Source organism: Notechis scutatus, chromosome 10, assembly GCF_049901735.1.
Source record: "Notechis scutatus isolate UNSWTSFEM ecotype Mainland chromosome 10, rNotScu1.2, whole genome shotgun sequence".
NCBI classification, from domain to species: Eukaryota; Metazoa; Chordata; class Lepidosauria; order Squamata; family Elapidae; genus Notechis; species Notechis scutatus.
Genome location: NC_142018.1, coordinates 10,556,729 through 10,583,746, shown reverse-complemented (window position 1 = coordinate 10,583,746; position 27,018 = coordinate 10,556,729). Strand labels below are relative to the sequence as shown.

Here is a 27,018-nt window from a genome sequence, read left to right as displayed (position 1 = left end):
AAATTTTAATATTAATATCCCAAAAGTTCTTTTTTAAAAGGCAACTGGACTTCCTTTGTTTTTGTTTTTTCTTGAACACATTTTGCTTCTTACCCAAGAAGCTTCTTCAGTTCTTCAGAAGTGAAGAAGCTTCTTGGATGAGAAGCAAAACGTCTTCAAAACATACAAAATAAAACAAAGGAAGTCCCATTGCCTTTTGAAAAAAGCACCTTTGGGATGACTGAGAATCCCCCTAGACATTTAATATTAATAGTAATAACTATGTACTACCAATATTAAAGGGCCTTGGGTACAATTCCAAAACATCTGAAGCATCATTTGAATACCATTGGCATTGACAACTTCCCTACCAGTCAATTGCAAAAGGCAACCACACTCAGAAGAGCTTACATCCCTGCAACGATACCTCTAATGCCACAAACATCAAGACCTATCTATCCCAGATCCTTGGAAAGGACTTGACAGGTAGACAAAATTGCCAAATCAAGTCTGAACCTCTGGAAATGAACATAGTAAATAATAACTGTGGATCAGAGGTGGTATTCAGCAGATTCTGACCAGTTCTGGAGAACCAGTAGGGGAAATTTTTGAGTAGTTTGGAGAACCGGCAAATCTCACCTCTAACTGGCCCTGCCCCCATCTCTTCTCTGCCTCCCATTGAGTCCCAGCTGATTGGCTGGGTCTTCTTTGGTTGCCCTGCACAGGAGAATGGAGCTGGAAAACAGGCTAGTGGGGTGGGGAGGGATTGAGGATTTTGCAGTAACCTTCCCCTGGAGTGGGGTGGGAATGGAGATTTGCAGTATCCTTCCCCTGCCATGCTCACCATGCCACACCCACCAAGCCATACCATGCCCACCAAACCATGCCCACAGAACCGGTAGTAAAAAAAATTGAATCCCACCACTGCTGTGGATCACCTAGGTAGCTGCTGCTAGAAGATGGCACAGACTGACCACAAATCATAGCATGACCAAAATAGTGACGATAATGCATTGGAAGAGCTCCAACGTGCCTACCGTCCCTGTCCTATTGTTTCTCTTATTCTTCTTTTATTTTTCTTATATGTACCCATTTCATGTATTCACAACTATGTATACACTTATACTTATTATCTTGTAAACAATTGGCAAATCAAATAAATAAATAAATAAAATAAATTAACACTCAAGTAAGAACTGGTGGGACTGGTAGAGAAAGTAATAGAAAAACGAAGAAGCTAAAGGCATGTAATCCTTGACTTATGACGACAATTGAGTCCAACAATTCTGTTGTTAAGTGAGACACCTGTTAAGTGATTTTTGCCCCATTTTATGACCTTTCTTGCCTCAGTTGTTAAGAGAATCACTGCAGTTGATAAGTTAGCAACCTGGTTGTTAAATGAATCTGGCTTCCCCATTGACTTTATTTGTCAGAAGGTTGCAAAAGGTAATCACATGATCTTGGGATACAGCAATGGTCATAAATATGAACCAGTTGCCAAGCATCTCAATTTTGATCACATGATCATGAGGATGCTGGAAATGTCATAACTGTGAAAAATGGTCATAAGTCACCTTTTCCAATGCTGCTGTAACTTTGAAAGGTCACTAAGTGAACTGTTGTAAGTTGAGGACTACCTGTACTCTAGGACTTTAGAATTCCACCAGACATTCACCTGCCACATAATATCCCAAATTTGATGATAAAGATAAAGAAAAAAAACAAAACCTTTGGATAATGGATGTGGCAGTACCTGGAAACACTGGAATGGAAGAGAAAGAACTGGAGAAAAATCACAAAATACAAATAGAAGTAGAACAATGGTGACCAAAGGGGAAAAAAAAAGAATAGTACCAATAATAATAGATACCTTGGATGCCCAAAACATCTGGAGCACCACTTTGAACATCATTGGGACTGACAAAATCCCCATCAGTCAATTGCAAAAAAAGGCAACCTTACTCAGAACAGCTTACATTCTGCAAACAATATTTTGACACTGTCAACCATCCAGATTCTATCTCAGATTCTTGGGAAGGACTCAAGAGGTGGACAAAATCTCCAAATTCAGTCTTCACACAGGGTTGATTGTGTGGCCAACCATAATAATAATGTGTTATTTAGTAGTTTAAATGTAATTTATTAAAATTGTTCTTCTCAGTGTTTCATGTCTATGGAGATTCTCATCCAAGTGTCATGCACCTGGTGGAGACTGACTCTGAGGGAGAGGAGGAACAGCTGACAGGAAGTGGAAGTGTGGCTCCGGAGGTTGTGGAGGAGGCTGGGGAAGGGCAGAGGCCGGCTGAGCAATCAGAGGAGGACCCAGGCCCATCCCCTATCCATCCTAGGGCACGCAGGGAGGAGAGGATAAGGGAAAGACGTGGTCTATTTGGGAGGAGAGGGCCTTGATCTTCATGGGCTGCAGCTGTGACAACTGAATAAGAGGACAGACATGTGTACAGGTGAGTGCTGGAAACAAAGCATGGAAATATCTCTAGTTTATGGTTCTTCTCTGAGTTTGGCATCCTTCCCAGTGTGTGTTCTGTTATCTTGCGGACGTCCTCTAGCCCTTATCTTGCCTGGTTTGTGTTGTTTTTTCCCTCCTTCTTGTAACTGTTTGTGTGGGAGTTTTTTGTCTTCTGTCAAGGATATTCGGAGCTTGGAAGCAAAGTGAAGGAATAAAAGGGGCTTCATCTGTTTTCTGTGACTGTGTTTGTTTTGTATCCCACCCTGGGTCATCACACAAGTAGCTTCTTGCATGAAAAATGAAACAACTTCAAAGAAAAACCAGAAAGTCCAGTTGCCTTTTGAAAAAGCACCTTTGGGACTACCATGACCTGGATGACTGAGGATCTCCATAGACATTCAACTATGCACTTTGGAATGAACACCCTTTGAATGATGCAGGAGTAGGAATGGATGTCCAGAAAAAACTACAGACTACAGGAACCATTTGCACTTCAGTTTGAGATACAGACCACACAGACTCATCCCCAACAGCCTGCACGTGTGCTCAACAGTGAAGGGACACGGGGCAGAAAACATCCTGCAGAAAGCACAGTTCCAACTTATCAATGAAAAAGAGCTGAAGAAGCTTCTTGGATGCACCATAGAGAGTATCTTAACTTACTGCACATCTGTGTATGGTTTGCCAGTTGCACAGTGGCAGATAGGACAGCATTCCAGGGGGTTAACGCCATTGCCCAGAAGATCATGGGTTGCTCTCTCCCCTCTTTGGAAGAGCTTTATAGCTCCCGCTGCCTTAAGAAAGTTCAAAACATTCTCAAAGATCCATCTCATCCTGGGAACCCTTTTTCTTTTGAACTATTACCATCTGGCAGACGGTACAGGATAATAAAAACAAGGACAAATTGGCTGAAAAACAGCTTCTATCCCAGGGCAGTAACTCTTATTGAATTCTACTGTATTGTGCAATATTAATGCAATATCAGGGTTTTTCAATTCAATGTATAGAATGTGAAGGATGTGTGTTTGTGTTTTATTATCAGTCATAAAGTACACTGAAGATGGTATTTAATTTTGTTGCGTGAGGTGTGATGACAATAAAATAAAGAGAAATGAAACATTTTCAAAGAAAACCAAAAAGTCCAGTTGCCTCTTGAAAAAGCACCTTTGGGATTCTCAGCGTTTCCTGGGCTCCCAATGGGCTTCATAAGAGGATGGTTTTGAAAAGATAGGAGGCTGGGCAAACAAGTTTCCGATGTCAACTATATTTCCAAGAATGATCCTTTTCTACATGACTCCAAGTCTGCTTTTTTAGAGCATAAAAATAACTGGATGCATGCCAGTTTACCTGGAAAATGAGCAAATATAGCTCTTTGCAAGGCACTTAAGCCTGAAAAAAATTACATATTTCTCCAATTCCTTCATACAACGGGAAAAGTAAATTGAAATATCCATTTTTACCACAACATTTTGGTTCAACTCTTGAAACCTAAAGAGAATAAATTACTCACATTTGGGCTTAGAGCTGAATTTCTGAGCTGACCATTTCCATCTGTGTAGCACTAGCACTTTGACTTATATACCACTTTACGGCGCTTTACAGCCCTCTCTAAGCAGTTTAGAGAGTCAGCCTGTTGCCCCCAACAATCTGGGTCCCCATTTGACCCACCTCCAAAGGATGGAAGTCTGAGTCAACCTTGAGCCTGGTGGGATCTGAACTGCAAAATTGCAGGCAGCTGGCTGTCAGCAGAGGTAGCCTGCAATACTGCACTCTAATCACTGTGCCACCATGGCTCATGTAGTTGTTTATGCCTTCTGCTTTATCCCTCAAATTATTTACAATGCAACAGTTTTCAGTTCTGGACACTGACTGTAAGAGAGCTCCTCTTAATCCCATGCAAAGCCAAATAAATTATTTTTAAAGAGCAAAACCATTCTTGCTTGGTTTTCCAAAGCATGCATTTTAAAATTCATATTGCATAACCGAAGGGAAGAAAAAACTATTTGCTTGCCACATCAACCTAATTTAAAACCGTATTTGGTGAGAGAGTTTTATGCCAAGGTGCCTAGCATCAAAGCAGCTTCCAGGGAATCTGGACAAAAGCCAAAATCCAAGGAGCAGATGGTCAATTAAACAATAGAACCATTTACTTAAATTCCAACAGTTAGAAGAGGTTACTGGGGAGACGACAGGCAATTGAAGTTTCGGAGAGGATAAATAAAGGAAGACCCCACCCCTGTTTGCATAGAATTTAGAAATAGGTACTGCCTTTAAGTACTTGAGCGTAGAATTGGAATACGAGAAACATATATTTTCACAGCACAACAAATTTGTGGAATTCCTGTTTTGCAAGAAAGATTACTTAAATAGATATTAAAAGGCAGGAGTTTAATCATACAATGGAGTGATCATCCATCAACAATATATACAGGTAACCCCTGACTTACAACCACAGTAGGGACCAGAGTTTCTGTTGCTAAGGTAGGTGCTCATTGAATGAGTTGCACCCAATTTTACAATCATTTTTTCCATAGCAATAGCACCAGTTGGCAATAGCATCAGTTAGCAAGACTTATATACTGCTTATATACTGCTTCACAGTGCTTTTACAGCCCTCTCTAAGCAGTTCACAGAGTAAGCATGTTGCCTCGGACATTCTGGGTCCTCATTTTACCCACCTCGTAAGCAGGGGTGGGATTCAAATTTTTTAACAACCGGTTCTGTGGGCGTGGCTTAGTTGGTGGGTGTGGCTTGGTGGTCAAATGACTGGGTGGACATGGTTTGGTGGTCATGTTATTGGCTGGGCGTGGCCAACTCAATATCACTCACATTGAGGCACGCATCTTCTCGCTTGGCCTCTCATGACTGTGGGGATGCTGCAACAGTCGTAAGGGTGAAAAATGGTCATAAGTCACTTTTTTCAGTGCCATTGTAATTTTGAATGGTCACTCCACATAAGCAAAGTACCAGCAAAGGAGGGAAAAAAACTCCAGAGAGGTTCCTGAGACAGGAAGTCTAGTCTTGCCAAGAATGTAATAAGGGTTAACGGAGAGGCAGTTTCTGTAAGCAACACCAGAATGTTTCCTTCCTGCCTTCCTTACAGGATTAGGCCAGTAATTTCTTCTAACAACTGGTTCTCCGAACTGCTTAGAATGTTAACAAACGGTTCTAGCGAATAGGTGCGAGCTCGTAGAATCCCACCCCTGCTCGTAAGGATGGAAGACTGAGTCAGCTTTGAGCCAGTCAGAATTGAACTGCTGGCAGCTGCCAGTCAGCAGAAGTAGGATTGAACTCCAGGCTGTGGGCAAAGTGATCCTGCAATACTGCATTTTAATCACTGCGCCACCAGAGCTTCTAATAGCACTAGTGATAGCACTTAAGACTTAAATGCCGCTTCACAGTGCTAAGCAGTTTACAGAGTCAGTATCTTGCCCCAATAATCTCGTCTGTCATTTTACCGACCTCGGAGGATGGAAGGCTGAGTCAATCTTGAGCTGGTCAGAATCGAACTGCTGGCAGACGGCAGTCAGCAGAAGTAGCCTGCAGTTCTTCATTCTAACCACTGTGCCACCACAGCTCAGTTATTAAGCAAATCACTGCAGTTAAGTGAATCGTGCATTATTAAATGAATCCAGCTGCTCTCATTGATTGGAAGCTGACTGGGAAGATTGCAAATGGTGATCATGTGATCCCAGAAATCTTCAACCATCATAAATACATGCCATTTGCCAAGAGCCTGAACTCTGATCATGTGACCCTGGGAATATTGCAATGGTTGTATGTGTTTGGACTGGTTATAAACCCCTTTGTTCAGGATTGTTGTACCTTCAAATGGTTGCTAAACCAATGGTTGTAAGTTGAGGATTATCTGTATAACTAAATAGCAATAGCAACAGCACTTAGACTTGTATACCGCTTCACAGCGCTTCACAGCCCTCTCTAAGCAGTTTTACAGAGTCAACCTATTGCCCCCAACAATCTGGGCTGTCATTTTACCGACCTCGGAAGGATGGAAGGCTGAGTCAACCTTACCTGTTGAACAATGGTAGTGAGTTCTAAGCAGAGCTGAACAATATTATTTTTCAGCAGTGAGTATTCTGTCACACTGACAAATGGAGACCTATGGAAAAGAGAGAATTTTAACATCTGAGTTCATTTATCACTGATAATTCCTGTAATAAGACAAGCTTTATTAACAATTTGTCCTAGTCAACAAATGGTGAGGAATGAACCTTGAAAACATAGATTTGTTCCACTTGGTAGAGTGTCAATAGAAATATGTCAACATAATCATCATCAAGAAATTGGTTAGAAAAACCTCTTAAGCAGTTTCACCTTTGCCTTCTACAATATTGCACTGAGAGTAAGCCTGAACCCCAGATGAAAATCAGCTGGATCAGATTCAAGTCAAATTCTGTGGGTTCAGTTGCAAATCTTTATAGCACAACCTATGTTACAATAAGAAGCCTTCTGCTCCTACTCCATGAGTGTGAGGGTGGGACTGAGTGGATAGATCTGTTCTTTGATTGGTTAGTTTTTATCCCACCTTTTCTTCTTATCTTATATCATATCTTATCTTATCTATATATAAAAGTGAAATGCCACTCAAGCATCATCACAAAATCTCCAGAACCGTAAAGGCTACAAACTTGAAATTTGGCACGTATGCTCCTCTTGGCTTCTAGGTGCTCACTAAGAAAGGATTTTTCAAAATGACCATCAGATCATTAGTATTTTGTATATTATTATTATTATTAACATGCTCTGATGCTAAGGAGTTCCACATCCCCTCCCCACCTGAAAAGAAATCCCTTTCAAATGTAAAAACACAAGCAGAGGAGAGGAGTTTCAGTTTCAGTTTTAGTTTCACAGCACCAAGCAGCTTTAGTACAGAACAGTTGAGCTAAGCCACACCCAGTCTCCTTGCTCACATAGCAAATACTGTTTCAGTTTCCAAACAGCCCTCAACTCTCTCACACACTGACAGGACACTAACCAGATGAATACTGATGGATGCTGGTAGGCAGAGGCAGATTTCCCCTCCTTATTTTCCTCCCCAAAACTAAGCCCGACCACATAGTTTCGTAGCGAAGCATGGGTATCCAGCTAGTTACTTTATAAGTAACGCAAGGAAGCCAACATACTTAATACTCTTAAAAAGGTAAAGTTTTCCCCTGTCCAGCTGCATCCAAATCTAGGGTGTGGTGCTCATCTTTGTTTCTTAGCTGAGAGAGCCAGCATTGAAGAGCCATGATGGTGCAGTGGTTAGAGTGCAGTACTGCAGGCCACTTCTGCTGACTGCTGGCTGCTTGCAATTTGGCAGTTCAAATCCCACCAAGCTCAAGGTTGACTCAGCCTTCCATCCTTCCAAGGTGGGTCAAATGAGTACCCAAAATTGTTGGGGGCAATATGATGACTCTGTAAACCACTTAGAGAGGGCTGTAAAGCACTGTGAAGTGGCATTATGAGTGTAAGTACTATTGCTATTGTTTGAAGACTCTTCCATGGTCATTTGGCTGGCATGGCTACATGCCAAGGCACACAGGATGTTGTTACCTTCCCACAAAAGTGGTACCTATTTACATATCTACTTGCATTCACATCCTTTCAGGAACCAGAGCAAGGATGGGAGCTCACCCCTGCATATGGTCTTGAACCTGGGTTTTCAGCTGACAAGCTCAGTGTCTTTAACCACTGAACTATCACCCCCTCACACACAATACTCTTACCTTCTATTTTCCCCACAACAACCCTGGGATGTGGGTGGATTGAAAGAATGATTGGCTCAAAGTCTCCCAGCCAGCTTTCAAGTCCAGGGCAGGATTCGAACTTGCATTCCCCTAGTGCAAGGATCTTCAAACTTGGCCAGTTTAAGACTTGTAAACTTCAACTCCCAGAATTCCTGAGCTAACATGACTGGAGGAGGAATTCTGGGAGTTGAAGTCCACAAGTCTTAAAGCTGTCAAGTTTGAAGACTCCTGCCCTAGTGCTTGGCTCAAAGTCACCCAGCTGGCTTTCATGTCCAAGGCAGGACTAGAACTCACAGTCTTCTGGTTTCTAGACCAGCACTTTAACCATTGCACCAGATGGGATCTTCCTATGTTAACTTCTCTTCCTGGAACCCTGCTGTTTGGTCAGTTATTTCAACTCCAGTGAAATATCAGAACTATGGACTTATGAGCATTGTTTTGATTTTCTCCCTTTAAATCACCAAGGTGTGCCATTTTCCAAACAGTATCCATTATTATGATAATTGTTCTGCTTTCCAGAGGAAGGATATGTAAACTGGGTGGTGAGGATTCTGCTTTACCTAGGTTCAGAGGTGGTATTCATCAGGTTCTGACCAGTTCAGGAGAACTGGTAGTGGAAATTTTGAGTAGTTCGGAGAACCAGCAAATACCACCTCTGACTGGAAATTTTACAGTATCCTTCCCCTGCCACACCCACCAAGCCATGCCCACAGAACCTGTAGTAAAAAAAAAAAAATTGAATCCCACCACTGCCTACGTTGGACTGCTGGCATTAAGCTATTTCCAGCACAACTGTCTACAATTCAGTTAATCTAATTAATTAACTGAATTAACCTAGTTCAATGAATTCAGTTACAATCCTTCACTCTTAGGATTTCAGCTCACCTGGTAATGATAACATGTAAAGCATGCAGAAAACTTGTTTGATTCCAAGAAAAATCCTTAAATCCTAATGCAGAGCTCTCGGCTGGATCAATCCTTAAAATGACTCAAGTCTCTAACATGGGTAAAGCATTTTTGGAGGGAATAGATAGGGAACAACCTGCTTACCAAGAAAAACTGTTATTCCCCCCACTTCAATTTAACAAATGGCAGTTCACTTTCCATGATCAATGGCAGCTTATCAGCCCTGCTGAAGAGTAGATAAGATACCTCTCAGTTGCTTCTGAGTAGCCCATAAATCTGACCACTTCAGGTTTGTCTGGATTTGCAGTTTCAAACTGGACGGTGCTAAAAATATACAGTCCCATTAATTTTTATTTCAGTAATGCCACAGAGGGAAGGAGTAAAAATCTCCCTCTTCCAGGTGTTTTTCAGAAAAAGCACCTCTGTTTTCTTCAATGGCCATAGCTTACCTTCTTTTGCATTCTGTGGCTTAATCAAATCTAGTTAGTTACTGCATTGTTTATCCAGATGGAAGATGTGATGTATTGGATAATGGCCCAAACTTTGATGCTCTTCCTCAAAATCCTGAAGTAATAATTTAAGTAAACAGTGGAACAAAGTCGAAGAGATCTTGGAGGTCTTTGGGGGGTCTAGTCCAATCCCCTGCTCAAGCATGAGATCCTGTACTTTTCTGTATAAATGGCTGTCCAATCTCTTCTTGAAGACCTCCAGTGATGGAGCGCCCACAACTTCTGAAGGCAACATCTGTTCCACTGGTTAATTGTCCTCACTGTTAGGAAGTTTCTCCTTAATTCCAAGTTGCTTCTCTCTTTGATTATTTCCAACCATTATTTCTTGTTTGTCTTGCTTCCTCCTCCTTAGGGCTGAGACAACTTTCTACCTAAGCCACTGTCTCCTGGTTGCTAGCCTGACCCCTTAACACCCCCTCCCCAAACTGGCTGTCTAATGAGCTATTAGCAATTTAAATTCTGACTTATAAATAGCTATCCACTTTTTAAGTATGTTTTATTGTAGTTCCATTATGACAACTCAAAACATCATAATTTCAACAGCATTTTTGACATCTATTCAAATTCTTACCTTATATATCTTAATACATTGTATTTACATTTATCTAACATTAATTAATATCTTTATCCATAATTGTTATTCTTATATTCTTAAATGTTCTACATATTTATCATTCATTTCCTTGCAGTCTCTTACATATTAATTTTCCTATTTTATTTCTTATTCCTGTTTGTTACCCAACCATACCATTTGTACCAAATTAAGAAATATTCAAGAGTCTTCTTTTTCTTTCAATTTCAGTGTAAGCATATTCATTTCAGCATTAGCTATCCACTTCTAATTATACAACTGCTGCATAGGGTTGGGACTGTGATTGGCTTATAAATCCAGTAAATCATCACCATCACCACTTTTCAGAGAGAGAGTTATGCATGCAAAAGATGTCAAGTTCAATCCATACCATTTCCAGTTAAGGTTGGAACAATTCCAACTTCAAACCCTGGAGAATTGTCAGCAGGCTCCATAGTATTAGAGTAAGAAACTGTGTTCCCAATCTTGGTAGTTTCCAAAAATGTGAACTTCAAGTCCCAGAAAGTTAAGCAATGGATAGCCTGGCTGGCTCCACATAGTTGGAAACTGTCATGGTTGGGAATAATATAGTAACAGAGTTGAAAGGGACCTTGGAGGTCTTCTAGTCCAACCCCCTGTTTTAGCAGGAGACCCCGTACCCTTGGCTGTCATGTCCCTCCTTAAAATTCTCCAGTGATGGACCACCTACAACTTCTGAAAGCATTCCACTGATTAATTGTTCTAACTGTGAAAAGATTTCTCCTTAGTTCTAGGTTGCTTCTCTCCTTGATTCGTTTTCACCCTTTGTTTCTTGTCTTGCCTTCTGGTGCTTTGGAGAATAGCTTGACTGACTCCCACTCTTCTTTGTGGCAGCCATTTATTTATTGGAACACTGCCATCATGTCACCCCTAGTCCTTCTGTTTTTATACATATGTATAATTATGTATGAAGTCTGTTATATGTGGAAGAATGGTTGATGAAGATGATAATGGAACTTGCAGAGATGGCTAAAGTAGCTTCTTTGATTTGGAGAAAAAACAGTTATCTACATTTATGGTTGACTGGAAGCCCTTTAGAGGCTTTTTTTGCATAAAATGGCACAGATGAATTTAGGTTCTGTGCTTTTGATGATTAGAAAAAAAAATACCCCAGATAATAGTAAATAGGGCTTTCTTTTGTAATCATAGATTAAGAGGTAATTTTGTAATTATACTTATTTATTAGATTTTATCCTTCTTTATCACTTTATAAGTAACTCAAGATGGCGAACTTCACTCATACTCCTTCCTCCTCCTATTTTTCCTCCCATAATAACCACCCCAGATAACCAGTGAGTTGGGGAGAGAAAGAAAAGAGAAAGAAGAGAGAGAAAGAAAAGAGAAAGAAGAGAGAGAAAGAAAAAGAGAAAGAGAGAGTGGCGGGGGGAGCAGGCTTAAAGTTACCCAGCTGGCATTCATGCTTAAAGCGGGACTAAAACTCCCAGTCTCCTGATTTTCCTGCAAAGGAAATTGGAAGTTCATCCTGCCTATGTCTTTTTATTTTTCTTTCTTTCTGTATTTCCATTTTTTTCTTTCTTCTTCCTTTATTTACTGCCTTTACTCTTATCACTTTGTGTTTCTTTTTATGTTCTTTGTAAACATTTATGAAAGAAAAGTACAAGATTTCAAATCTAGCTCCCAACTTCAAAAGGGCAGGCCTTTCTAGCGTCCAAATACTAAAATAAAAATAAAAATCCACCAGCCACAAACAAAATTGCCAAAGGGAAATGGAATGCTGAAGACAGGAGGAGAGAATGAGAACAAACATATTTGCTCCTTAAAAAAAACAAAACAGTATTCAAACTCAATTACCTGTCTAACCAGGCAAGCAAATTTTTGGCAGCACCAATCAAGTCCACGACGGAGGTAAGGAAATCATTTGGCAGTCTTCGGGAGGCCCGTCCGTCATAATGACCGCTCCTTCTTCTACCCGTGATGAAGTTTTGAAGATTTTTGGCAGATGCGTTCAGCTTGTGGGAAAGCGTTCTCAGATTTTCAGTCTCCAAGCCATAGTTCTGAAAGCAAAGGAGAAATTGGAGACATTAAAAAAAGAGGGAGGGAGGGAGGGAAGGAAGGAAGGAAGGAAAACACTGTCCAACAATTTACACTACTATTTGCACTACTATTACTATTAACCTTCTCATCACTCCTTATCACCCATCCTCTCCCACTTGTGACTGTATGACTGTAACTCTGTGGCTTGTATCCTTACGATTTATATTGACTGCTTCCTAGTGTTGTTTGATAGCTTATTATACCCTATGACTATCATTAGGTGTTGTACCTTATGATTCTTGACGAATATGCACCATATGCACCAAGACAAATTCCTTGTGTGTCCAATCACACTTGGCCAATAAAGAATTCTATTCTATTCTATTCTATTCTATTCTATTCTATTCTATTCTATTCTATGCTATGCTATGCTATGCTATGCTATGCTATGCTATGCTATGCTATGCTATTCATTTCATTATTCTATTCTATTCTATTCTATTCTATTCTATTCTATTCTATTCTATTCTATTCTATTCTATTCTATTCTATTCTATTCTTCATTGCAATATTCTATTCTATGCTATGCTATTCTTCATTTCATTATTCTATTCTATTCTATTCTATTCTATTCTATTCTATTAAGTTGACCGAGCTTTCATTTTGCATCAGTTCCAAGCCACAAAAATACCCAATGCATTTTAAATATATAGGTAGGTCCTCATCTTATGACCACAATTGAGCTCAAAATTTCTGTTGCTGGGCAAGGCAGTTGTTAAGCAAGTTTTGCTCCATTTTACAACCTTTTTGCCACAGTTGTTAAACGAATCATGTGGCTGTTAAATGAATCATTGGAAGTCAACTGAGAAGTTCACGAATGATGATCACATGACCCTAGGACAGTGCAACAGTCATAAATACATGCCAGTTGCCAAGCGCCCGAATTTTGATCCCATGACTATGCGGATGTTGCGATGGATGTACCTGTGAAAAAATGCTTCTAAGTCACTTTTTTCAGTGCCATTGAAAATTCCAATGGTGTCTAAACGAATGGCTGTGAGTTGAGAACCATCTGTATAGTTTAGTTTAGTTTATTGTCATTGCACCTCGTAAAAGGAAATCAAACACCATCTTCAGTGCACATCATGACTATGAAAATAAACACAAACACACATCATTCACACTCCACACATTGAACTGAAAACTCCTGACCCCACACCAACACTGAATTATAAAGCAGATTTCAAAAAGCTACTGCCCTGGGATAAAAGCTGTTTTTCAGCCTATTTGTCCTTGTTTTTATTATCCTGTACCAGCTGCCAGATGCTAATAGTTAAAAAAAAAGGTGCCCAGGATGAGATGGATCTTTGAGAATGTTTTGAACTTTCTTAAGGCAGCAGGAGCTATAAAGCTCTTCCAGAGAGGGCAGAGGGCAACCAATGATTCTCTGGGCAATGACGTTAACCCTCTGGAGTGCTGTCCTATCTGCCACTGTGCAATTGGCAAACCATACAGGTGTGCAGTAAGTTAAGATACTCTCTATGGTGCAGCGGTAGAAGGTCACCAGCAGTTCTTTATTCCGTTGTTGCTTTCTGAGAAGTCTCAGGTAGTATAATCTCTGCTGGGCCCTTTTGACCAAGAGTGCAATGTAGGCACCCCAGGTCAGGTCCTCTTTTAGGGTAACACCCAGAAACTTATAACTGGCCACTTGCTCCACTCGGTCTCCATTGATAAGCAAGGGCTGGAGGTCTGATCTGCTCTTCTATAGTCCACTATAAGCTCCTTGGTCTTATTGGTGTTGAGGACCAACTTATTGTCTCCATACCACGAAAGCAACCGGTCCACCTCATCTCGGTAGGCAGATTCATCCCCCTCCAGAGATGAGTCCCACCACTGTTCATCATCTCCAAATTTAGTAATAGTATTACTAACGTGAGTGGGAATGCAGTCATAGCAATCTCAGTCTTGAAGATTCTAACAAGGGATTTATGGAACTGACTAATTTTCTTAAAGCAAAATTTGCTTTTAAAAATACTTTTTGTGGATACTGACATGAGAAGAGTCAAACATTTTATTAATCCAACATATGGACTGTTCTGTTTAGATCTGCCACATTAGTTGCTACAGCTAGTGATTTATGACTCAGTCCGAAGTTGGACCGCAGTCTCTGACTTAAGAAAAGGGATAAAAGCCTTAATATCAGATTGATATCCATTTTGTGACTTCTCTGCCACCTGCAAAAGAGGTTCTCTTTCTAGTTTTCTGAGAGAAGTTTGAGAATTCCTCCTCAATTTCTTTTGTATATTACTAGAGTAGTTCAAAAGCTTGTAATTCACCATAACTGTGAGCTACGTTTTGTATATTTGGGTGGGCAGTTCCCTAGGATTTGACAGAAAAGTGATGGGATAAGCGATGCTAAGTCTCAATAAAGGAGAATATTTGCAGTTCAGGGTTGAAACGGTGCTCTCTGAGCTTGCCTGTTTTCTTGCAGATGTTTCATTATCCAACTAGGTAACATTATCAGTGCTAGTAAGGAGCACAATTTGCTGTCGGTTTACATTCTGGCAGCTTGCCTGTCAGTGTTGGTGGGGAAGGTCTTAGAGCTTCTTTGGTTGGACTGTTTAGATTTAGAAAAGTGGTCTGGAAAATGGGTCCAAAACAGGCTGAAAAATCGGCTAAAACGGTAAAAAAAACCAAACGCCCCCCAAATGGGCCACACAGTCCGTTTTCGGCTAGCAGACTGCTGCAGGAGGCCATGGGGGGCAAAAAAAGGGGCAAGGGGGCTGTGCGTGGACTCCTTGTGCCCCGCTTTGGCTGGCAGGGTGCTTCAGGAAGCATCCGTTCTGCCCTCCAACCACTGGCCTGCAGAGGAGAACTACAGTGATGATCCAGCCCTCGAAGAAATCCAGTTTGATACCCCTGTTCTAGCCCAAACCCCTGCACAAGCGGAAGCAGGAAACCCTTCACCACTTCAGACAAATGGTTGTCCAACATCTTCTTAAAAACCTCCAGTGTTGGAGCATTTACAACTTCTGGAGGCAAGTTGTTCCAGTGATTAATTGTTCTCACTGTCATGAAATTTCTCCTTAGTTCCAAGTTGCTTCTCTCCTTGATGAGTTTCCATATGTTGCTTCTTGTGCTGCCTTCAGATGCTAAACAGGGAGGCCACCAGAGATGGTATTCAGCAGGTTCTGACCAGTTCTGGAGAACCAGCAGTGGAAAGTTTGAGTAGTTTGGACTACTGGCAAATCCCACCTCTGACTGGCCCTGCCTCCCGAGTCCCAGCTGATTGGCTGGGTCTTCCTTTGTTGCCCTGCACAGAAGAATGGAGCTGGAAAGCAGGTTAGTGGGGTGGGGAGTATCCTTCCCCTGCCACGCCCACCAAGCCACGCCCACACCACAGGTAGTAAAAAAATTTGAATCCCAACACTGGAGGCCACCCTGGAGCATACCAGTCAACACTGCTCTAATATTTTGGTTTCTTTTTAGATTGTACAGAGCATTCTCCTTTTACTGAAGATCCTTCCACGAAGAGGACAGAGGCATTTATTTGGTCTGTAAACTTTTATCCTATGTTAATTTGAAACTACTACACAATTCTTGTCTTTGAAATGAGATTCACAGCTGATCTCATGGAGGCTAACCCTCCAAGAATAATTTTTTTAAATTTAATTTTATTTGGTTTGTCAATTGCTTACAAGATAATAGGTATAAGTAAAAACATAGTTATGAATACATAGTTATGAATACATATAAGAAAGACACATCTAAAGCTGCTTCAGTAGGAACTGTGTTATTTCCTCCTAGAGATATTCACAAAGCAGGAAAATTATCAGACCAATTAAGATTATAATATAACAGTGGAATGTTTATGTGTTGAAGCTAATTAAGATTATTAGCTTCAACACGTAAACATTCCATTTTTGGCTACAAATGAACAATTAACAGGAAGATTGAGACAATGAAAAGCAATTCAGGAGAACTCCTAAAATCCTTGTTAAAAGCAAACAAACCTTCAACTATGGAACAATATCAGATCACACTTGTAATTTACAAAGTACAATGCAATGGTTTGATCCAATATTAAACTGAGCCTCAAATTAAACAAATCACATTATCCCACTTTTCAATCTGCAATTGTAATATTGACACTTTTGGTAGGCATTATTGCTTAGGGATGTTGGCAATGGATCCGTCACCTTGTCTTAACTTTGGACTGAGTCACTGTAATTTGAAATGGCCAAGTTTTTTTTGTTTTTCCACTGTTCATTGTGGAAAGTGTTTCATGTATAATCTATTTCTTTTTTTTTGTTTTTTGGTAAAGTGATATATAGAAAACTTAACCATAGCTTCATCACTGGAGGCTTTCAAGAAGAGATTGGACTGCCATTTGTCAGAAATGGTGTAGGGTCTCCTGCTTGGGTGGAGGGTTGGATGAGATGACCTACATGGTCCCTTCCAATTCTGTTAATCTGGCTAAATCTATGGGAAATTTGAATCAACTGTCCCCAAAGGCGCTTTTACCAATCAAGAATTTGCAAGGCTTGTCTTTTTGTTTCTCCTGTATTTCTCCCTGTTACCAAATGTAACTCCACGTGGTTTCAGAATGCTTTCTAATGCCCATATATTCTCTTAGAGGAAATGGCAGAAGAGATTAGCCAAGGCTTATCTTTAAAAGAATTTCAGTGAATCACAGAGCCAGGGAGAATTAATCATGTTACAGATTAACAGAGTTGGAAGGGACTTTGTAGGTCATATCTAGTCCAACCTCCCCACCCAAGCAGGGGACCCTACCCCATTTCTGACAGATGACGGTCCAGTCTCTTCTTGAAAGCTTCCAGGGATGAAGCTCCCACAACTTCCAAAGGTGACTGTTGATTATTGACAACCTGATTTAAAAAACCCATTTCATAACATATCTGCAACACAGGATGAATGTGTATTGACAGATCATTCTCCAGCTTCTGCTTAAATGCCTCCTATGAAGTAGAGGTGGTCTTCAGCCAGTTCTGACCAGTTCTGGAGAACCGGTAGCAGAAATTTTGAGTAGTTCGGAGAACCAGCAAATCCCACCTCTGACTGGCCCCGCCAATCCCATCTATTCTCTGCCTCCCATTGTGTCCCAGCTGATCGGCTGGGTCTTCTTTGGTTGCCCTGCACAGGAGAACGGAGCTGGAAAGCAGGTTAATGGAGTGGGAAGGGAATGGGGATTTTACAGTAGCCTTCCCCTGCCGTGCCCACCAAGCCATGCCGACGGAACTGGTAGTTAAACGAATTTGAATCCCACCACCGCTATGAAGATCTGTGGAAACTCACTCCCAAGTACACCAACCAGCAGTTCTTTGCAGAATGTGACGGTAATGTGAAATGCAACAACGCTTGCATTGTTAAATGAGATGTAAAAAAAAAAAAAAGGAAAGAAGAGTAGAGCAGGAAATAGGGTGCTTAAGTACCGTATTTGCCGGCGTATAAGACGACCAGCGTATAAGACGACCCCCACCACCACCGGAAACGCCCTCCAGAAATCCCCGGGGCTGCAGCGGCAGGGCGGAGTGCCAGGGGCCATGGGAAGAGCAGGAAGGCTGCAGCCTCGGGCAGAGCGAGGCGGCGGGATGAAGCGGAAGCGACACAGGGGATCCGGGAAGCCAGAGGCGCCTTCGCTGCGTCCAACAAGCATCCGAAAGCCGGCAGTGGATATACCGGCGTATAAGACGACCCCCACTTGGAGGCATGTTTTTCGGGCAAAAGTCGTCTTATACGCCGGCAAATACGGTAATCCTCCTAGGTCAGGTGTACTTCATGCCCCATCAACCTTGTCATTCCACAACAGATTTTAATTGGGTAATGATGATAATCATCTACTCCCTAGGCAGAAGATGGAGGTATCCAAGCAGGAAGCAACTGAACCCAACATGATCTAATTTTCACAATGTTTTAATACAGACAATCCACTTCTTTGTTATTTAACTTATCATTATTATTTTTTGCAGGGAAAACACCTTGGGGAAATACTCTGATGTCAAACAGGCATTTGTTACCAAATGGGGGCAGTTCTCCATCTACTAATTCCTAGGAGTTTTTTATTTTATTTTATTCTGAGCTTTGGTCAAAGTGAAGGATGTTGTTGCTTGTCAGGATATTTCAAAGACAAAGCTTTGCCTAATCTACTCAGATAAAATCTGGAATCTCCATCCTTGATGACGAAGATTATAGTTCACTTACCTAGGGAGGATAATCAAATTTTCTTGGAAGATTTCCAGCTTTTAGTCTTTTGGACTTGATAAAAAACTTTGGATTCCCTTCTTCGTCACACAACAGAGAAGAAGGTCGCTAAAAACCAAAGCAACATTTTTGTTCCGGGTGCTCTGTCTCTCCCCCAAAAGATGAGGACAATGCTCTTGTATTCAGGAGATGACATATATTTCTCAGCTAAGAACCACATGGAAGCAAGGGGTTAACATAGTGAAATGATGTAAAGCAGGGGTGTCCAACCTTGGCAACTTTAAGACTTGTAGACTTCAACTCCCAGAGTTCCTCAGCCAGCTTTGCTGGCTGAGGAACTCTGGGAGTTGAAGTCCACAAGTCTTAAAATTGCCAAGGTTGGACACCCTGATGTAAAGGGATGAGGACAGAGGTGGGCTTCAAAAATTTTAGCAACTGGTTCTCTGCCCGGTTGCTGGGTGGGCATGGCCATGGTGGCCTACTTGGCCATGCCCACCATGGCCATACTGGAGCCTGGGAAGGGCAACCTCCCCTCCTCCATGGTGCAGGAGACTGACTAGGCCATGCCCAGCATGATCACACCCATCCAGTAGCTGAGCAGAGAACCTGTTGCTAAAAATTTTGAAGTCCACCCCTGCAATGATCCAAAAAGCAGACTCTACACCTGCGGTAATATGAGTAGAGGAAGAGGAAGAGGAAGAGGAGGAGGAGGAGGAGGAGGAGGAAGAGGAGGAGGAAGAGGAAGAAGAAGAAGAAGAAGAGAAGAAGAAGAGGAAGAAGGAGAAGAAGAAGAAGAGGAGAAGAAGAAGAAGAAAGAGAAGAAGAAGAGGAAGAAGAGAGGAAGAAGAGGAGGAAGAAGAAGAAGAAGAAGAAGAAGAAGAAGAAGAAGAAGAAGAAGAAGAAGAAGAAGAAGAAATTATGAATATCTTGGTCAATTGTATTCCAAATGAGAATTCTAGGTTGATTTTAAAAAATCTCTAGGTTTTAAAAATTTCTTGGGTATGTATCTATGGTACTTTCAGGAGTCAAAAGCACCAATGCTTTTTCTATCTGTTTTTTTCAAACTTGAACTTTTGCTTTCGTAGAGTTTCACCAGGAAAATTTATGACCGAGATTAGATTGGGAAACTTTAAAAAAAAAAACACCAGAAAATAGCACTGGCAAACTATTTTCAGACTGAAACAAGAAACCGCAGTAACAAATTTATGAAGCCCATTTTGGCTCAACTCGAAGGTTGACTTTATCTTTTCACTCCTGTTATGGTCAGAATTGAAGTCTTTGTTTCTGGAAATGAAACCTCTTTATCTCCCACACTTCCACCCTCTTTTTTCTTCTTGGGGGAGGGAGGGAGGGAGGGATATTTCTCAGGATTGAAGAACCTTTGATGTAGAGCTGGATTATAAATGAAGAGGTTAATGTGAATGGCCTCCCACAGCATGAATAAAAGAGCAACAAAAGATATTAGTCATGATCACTCACTCCAAAACATAAAAAGGCATTCGTTCAAATTAAGATAGTTTTCATGGTATACCACAGATATTTAGGCAATGGCAGTATTTTTTATAATGTGCAAAGCAGAGGTAGTATTCAGCAGGTTCTGACTGGTTCTGGAGAACCGGTAGTAGAAATTTGGAGTAGTTTGGAGAACCAGCCAATCCCACCTCTGACTTCCCCTGCCCCCATCTATTCTCTGCCACGCCCATTGAGTCCCAGCTGATTGGCTGGGTCTCCTTTGGTTGCCCTGCACAGGAGAACGGAGCTGGGAAGCAGGTTAGTGGGGTGGGGAGGGAATGGGGATTTTATAGTATCCTTCCTTTGCCATGCCCACCAAGCCACACCACACCCACCAAGCCACGGTTTTAAAATTTTTTGAATCCCACCGCTGGTGCAAAGCTTCCCTTTGCTGATTCATTATATCATTTTGATATATTTTATTGTATTTGCTTTGGTACTGAGTGGGATTCTAGAATTACTTTAAATTAAAAAAAAAATGGAGATAGGATGGTATTGGGCAAATTATCATGTCCAGATTTTGAGGATCAAATTCAACTGATGATAATTTAATATCAATCCTATTTGATATATAATTGATTTCTTTCCCCTTTAATAACATGGCATTTCCTATGCCGATGTTCCTTAATATTTATAAGGTTTTAAAATATGAACACGATAAGGGCAGTGGAGAGATTTGGTTAGGAAATTCAGTTTGGAGGCTGTTCTTATCAAATCTCCAAATCAAATTGCCTCTCAGAACTAGTTGATAATTTTAAACTGATTCAGTTAAAAATTCAATCTCTTTATGAATTGTCAACTGAATCACAAATGTGAACTGGATTGAAGCCTGACTATGCATCTCTAGTAACTGTGACTCACAGATTCGTGTTTTTTTTTCTTCTTTATATAACATATGTGTACAATGTGGCACTTTTTCTATAAATGGACTTAAGCATGGTTTTCTCTCAGGGGCGCGATGGCTCAGGGGTTAAAGACATTGTGCTTGACAGTTGCAAAACCAGCAGCCCAGGTTTGAGACCCAAGCACTGCATGATGGGCTGAGATCCTGTTCCTTGCTCCAGCTCCTCCCCACCTCGCATGCAAATGCGAGTAGATAAATAGGCATCATTTCAGTGGGGAGGTTACAGTGTTCTGTGTATCTTGGCATATATAGTCATGCTGGCCACATGACCATGGAAAGTGTCTTAGCTGAGTGGCTCCCTCAGCTAAGAAATGGAGATGAGCACCTCCCTATAATATTGGACATGACTGGACAGGGAAACCTTTACTGTTATGGATATATACATCTCTCTCTCTCTCTCTCTCTCTCCCTCCCTCCCTCCCTGTGGTGGGATTCAAATTTTTTTATTACTGGTTCTGTGGGCGTGGCTTGGTGGGCGTGGCAGGGGAAGAATACTGTAAAATCCCAATTTCTACCCCATTCCAGGGGGGAAGGATATACATATACTGTAAAATCCCCATTCTCTGCTCACCCCACTAACCTGCTTTCCAGTTCTGTTCTCCTGTGCAGGGCAACAAAAGAAGACCCAGCCAATCAGCTGGGACTTGGGAAGCAGATAATAGGCGGAGGCAGGGCCAGTCAAAGGTGGTATTCTGAATTACTCAAAATTTCCACTACCGGTTCTCCGAACTACTCAAAATTTCCACTACTGGTTCTCCAGAACTGGTCAGAACCTGCTGAATACCACCTCTGCTCCCTCCCTCTCTCTGTCTTATGCAAAAAAAGAAAATCTGCATTTTTTTTTACTACTCTCATTTAATTTGCTTTGCTTTCAAAACGACTGGCTCTGAGCCAGTGACAATAAGGAAGCAGCCACAATAAGCATCTGTCTAAAGACAAGCAATTAAAAGCAACTTCCAATCATCAAAGGTTAAATGCCTTTCAGATGAAATGGCCTATATCTGGTACCGAGAAGACTGCAAAACCAACGTTGGGGAAGATGAATTTCAGAAGTGCATTTGGCAACCGTTTTTTTTCTAACTGAAGAACCAGGAAAGATAAGCCAAACTATTTAAATATGCTCTGATGGAACGCAGCGAGGAGATGGGTTCCCCAGTGAGAGAAAGAGGGCCATTCCCAAAGTATATGTAGATGCAAATAGGAGAGTCCTCAGTCTGGAAAAATTTGACCTATAGATGTAAAACAATAAAGAACTCAGCTTGGAAGAATGGTTTCTGGTTTGGGGCCTGATACATGGTGGCTGAGGAATTCTGGGATTTGAAGTCCACACATGGTGGCTGAGGAATTCTGGGATTTGAAGTCCACATATGGTGGCTGAGGAATTCTGGGATTTGAAGTCCACACATATTATACAGTGGTGAGATTCATTTTTTTTGCTACCGGTTCTGTGGGCGTGGCTTGGGGGGCGTGGCAGGGGAAGGATACTGTAAAATCGCCAGTCAGGTGGTATTTGCTGGTTCTCCGAAGTACTCAAAATTTCCGCTACTGGTTCTCCAGAACTGGTCAGAACCTGCTGAATATCCACCTCTGATATTACGATGTCATATGGCAAAGGGGTGAATTGCTAGGAGAGGAAGGGTGTGTATTCCAGAGGAGCAAGAGGCAACTCAGCCCAGAGGTGATGTGTGAGAGAAAGAGGGTGAAGACAGCCCCTCCCTGATAGTTCCCAGAATACATTGTAGCAGCAGATAGTAAAGTCCTCAGTCTAGCAAGATTTTGTCTATAGGTGTGAAAACAATAAAGAACTCAGATTAGATATCATTCTTTGGTTTGGGGCCCGATATGTGCACATTGACATATGTGTAATAATCCCAAGAAACATTATGTGGTCTATAATAGTAAGCATGGACTGGAGTTAAATTGGCAAATGCATGAATCCAACTTTTCCAGTGGTGGGTTTCAAATTTTTTTACCACCGGTTCTGTGGGCATGGCTGTCAAATTTTCTGACAGTGAGAACAATCAACCAATGGAACAGAAGTTGCCTTCAGAAGTTGTGGGAGTGCCATCACTTGAGACTTTCAAGAAGAGATTGGACGGCCATTTGTCAGAAATGGTATAGGGTCTCCTGCTTGGGTGGGGGGGTTGAACTAGATGACCTACAAGGTCCCTTCTAACTCTGATTATCTGTTATCTGTTATATCAAATTAAAAAGCAGAAGGTCTCTTTGTGGTCTGTTTTTTCTTGTTGCTACGTTGCCACAATTATTGGGGCCTGAATGACGTTAAGGAAAATGCATTTGAAGAAATAATCCTTGCATGGCCATCAAGGAATGAGATGTAAAGCCACTAAGTTTCTTTGATGCCAAGCTTACATCAAAAACAGACAAGAAGGAATGCTTTGCCTGAACTGCCTATCAACTATTCACTGGGGAGGCTGAACCATCCTTAGAATAAAATTAATAAAGAGGCAGAGCTGTTCTAAATTATGCAAAGGGAACTCGGTAGAAAGAGAATAATAAGCAGCGATGGCTATGCAGAAAGCACTCTTAATTTCTCCTAGACCTCCTCCATAAGGGTTTTCATTTTCATTTTATTTTTGCTTTGCTACTGATGGAGAGAGGTCTCTCCAATCCTGCATCAGCTAAGGACCACTTGAAGTTGCTAACAACAAGTTGCATCCATACTTAGTTAACATTTCAATATCCAGGTCATTTAGCATAAAGTGTCAAATCAAGCAGTGACAATTTGCATTTCTGTGTTCTGCTCTGTTGAGACCCAAGCAAGCCCTTTCTGGTATTCACAGGAAATGATCTTATCGGGTAGGTGGATGTCAATGACACAACCTTAAAAACATGCCTTATCCTTGTTTCACTCATTTGATGCTGTCTGTACCTGTGGAATAGCAATAGCACTTAGACTTATATACCGCTTCACAGTGCTTTGCAGCCCTCTCTAAGCCATTTACAACTTAGGCTCGGTGGTGCAGTGGTTAGAGGCTACTTCTGCCGATTGCCAGCTGCCTGCAATTTGGCAAATCGAATCTCACCAGGCTCAAGGTTGACTCAGCCTTCCATCCTTCCGAGGTGGGTCAAATGAGGATCCAGATTGTTGGGAATAATATGCTGATTCTGTAAACCGCTTAGAGAGGGCTGTAAAGCACTGTGAAGTATATAAATCTAAGTGCAATTGCTTGAGAAGGGAAGGAAGGAAGGAAGGAAGGAAGGAAGGAAGGAAGGAAGGAAGGAAGGAAGGAAGGAAGGAAGGAAGGAAGGAAGGAAGGAAGGAAGGAAGGAAGGAAGGAAGGAAAACATGATGGAAGCCATGGTGGTGCAGTGGTTAGAGTGCAGTATTGCAGGCAAACTCTGCCCACAGACAGGAAGTTCGATCCTGACCGGCTCAAGGTTGACTCAGCCTTCCATCCTTCCAAGGTCAGTAAAATGAGGTCCCAGATTGTTGGGGACAATAGGCCGACTCTGTAAAAACTGCTTAGAAAGGGCTGTAAAGCACTATAGAGTGGTATATAAGTCTAAAAGCTATTGCTATTGCTACAGAGGCAGCATATTGCCCTCAACAATCTATTATGTTACCTTCCCACTGACTCTTACCTTCCCACTAAAGTGGTACCTATTTATCTACTTGCATTTTCACACTTTCAAACAGCTAGGTGGGCAGGAGCTGGGGCAAGGATGGGAACTTGCCCCATCATGTGGCACTTGGTCTGAAATCCAGTGTAAAGGTTCTGACTAACAAACCCAAGCAAATCAAAATTCTGAGGCCAAGCACTTCCTCAAAGAATGTCTTTATTGGATAAAATATATTGGCACACTTGAAGGAAAGCCAACTCTGACTTTTTCCCATGGTTACAGTATAGTAATGACCCCTTCCCCCCAGTGTCATTAATCACATTAGCTAATTAGGTTAACCGGTGAGCTTCTAGGGGATTTGTCTCCCCCTTCCTCCATCACCCAAGAGATGACCTTGGTTCTCAGGAGAAAGTTCTATGTTGTGTCTAGTAATACATTCCAACCTCCTTCTCCCTCCCATACAGTGTGGCAATGTTGAACCAGGAAAATGGCTTCTTCCAGGTTCAGTTTGGTGTTGACACCTAGGCTGTCAGCTTTCCAGCTGACAAGCTCAGCTTCTTAAGCGTATATATATATAACACATACATGCTTAATATTAATTTTTAAAACTAAGTTTCATATACTATTGCCAAGAAAAAGTTGTTTCCATATGATTTATCCAGCTATTTTAGAAGATACATTTTCCCTCCTCAAACAAAGTTGGAATGCTATTTCCTACAGCTTAGCTTAACATATGGAATACTAAATTTATTGCCCAGTTCATTAGGACTCCTACTTAGTTAATCTAAATATGTAAATTAATTGAAGTTGCTTCTTTTCCAGGATGATTAGAGAAACTTACTTCAAAGCACAACGTGCATCAGATTACCTTCCAAATACCACAACCCACATTTCCATATAAAAGGGAAATAAATTAATTAACTTTTCAGAAAGTAACTTTCATCAGGCTTAAAGATATGAGATATTCTTGATTGTTCACATCCATCCGGAAGATGGTAGGAAACTCAACCATCCAATTATTTCAATTCCCAAATCTAGGATATGACAAATTGAGGTGAAACACCAGGGAATATGTGAAGACGCAGTTTTATCCATGTCTAGCCTAATGAATTTAATAAGGTCTACTTCCTGTGAGGTTAATAGGAAATGGTGGCCTTTAGCATATCACGCAGCAACATTTTGCAAATGTCCTCTTTTAAAGTGATGGAAAGCAATTGCCCCCCACCTCTGGCTTCCAGGAAATTGGATTTCCAGACATGGAAAAAGAGCATTGTGGGATGATTCAGAAGAGGTTTTGGAATCACTGGATCCAAATTCTTATTTCTTTGGCATAACTCTGCAATCGGGGATAATATTTTGGCCTAGGACTTCCTTGTCATTGGGATGATAGAGTGGAGTGGAGTGGAGTGGAGTGGAGTGGAGTGGAGTGGAGTGGAGTGGAGTGGAGTGGAGTGGAGTAGAGTAGAGTAGAGTAGAATAGAATAGAATAGAATAGAATAGAATAGAATAGAATAGAATAGAATAGAATAGAATAGAACAGAATAGAATAGAATTCTTTATTGGCCAAGTGTGATTGGACACACAAGGAATTTGTCTTGGTGCAAATGCTCTTAGTGTACATTCAAGCAAAAATGTGATAAGTCATAGATCATAAACCGTACACATATTGAGTAATGGGGAGCAGGGGAAAGAAGGGAAGGTGTCATCTCAACTAGTCAACTTGTTGGCTTATCTTTGGCCTTGTTGAATTGTGTTTTGTCCCTCTGAGATTGCTCTACTGCCCTTGTGGAATTACTGTGTAAAAAGATTTCCTTTTCAAATGAAAATATAATCTTTTTCTTTAACAACTTTAAAGAACAGCATGAAGTGCAGTCCAGAAATAAAAGCCACTGCTGATTCTTTTCACCTTCTGAAATCTATCAATTTGGAAAGAAGATGTTTTCTTATTTGAGGACAGAAATGAGACCAAAGAGCCTTTCAAAATTTTCTACTGATTGGAAGAAATTGGTGGGTGTTTTCTCTCAATTGTTCCAGTGGGAAAGAGAAATCCTCCAACCATTATTTAAGAGCAAATGATCCCTAGCCAACAGCAATAGCAACCTTATTGAAAAGGTCCATCAGAAAACTTTGGTGTGATGTTACCTGGGAATTAAAATAGAAGAGAAGAAGAAGTAAAGAATCCAGAAGCATTCACCCATGATTGACAGCCACTTCTTTCAATAAATACCATATTGCAACCCTAAGCATTCCCCCCAAATTCTCTTCTCCTTCAAAAGCCATTTCAAGGGCCAATTCTGCCTCTCATCCAACTGAACGAGAAGAAGGAGGAGAAAAATAGAAGGCGGGGTGATTACTCTGCCAGGTGCAACTTTGAGAAGTGAAATCCAAGCCAAGGAGATGATTCATCCTTCAGTCGTAGTGCAAGTTTTGTCCATTCCTGCTACTCTGAAGACCCAGTGATGTCTCCCTCCAAATCACTGCCATAAACACTTCTCCACTTTTGCACAACTAGAGAGATGGTTGGTGGTCTTCTGTATATTCAAGGGATGTAGAGAGATTGTACTCAGCACTTTGAATAT

At 41.2% G+C, this 27,018-nt stretch overlaps 1 protein-coding gene across 4 annotated transcripts in view; it reads right to left on the bottom strand.

Annotated features, from left to right (window-relative positions):
* LOC113416601 (connector enhancer of kinase suppressor of ras 2-like) overlaps positions 1-27,018 on the bottom strand; it is a 357,297-nt gene that overhangs the window by 172,978 nt on the left and 157,301 nt on the right. For all 4 annotated transcript variants that reach the window (XM_087972082.1, XM_087972080.1, XM_087972083.1 and 1 more), the window contains exons 3-4: positions 12,034-12,236; positions 6,479-6,566 (exon numbers count right to left, since the gene is read on the bottom strand). In XM_087972082.1, the coding sequence (XP_087828208.1) occupies positions 6,479-6,566; positions 12,034-12,236 (291 nt within the window). The remainder of the gene's footprint in view (positions 1-6,478; positions 6,567-12,033; positions 12,237-27,018) is intronic.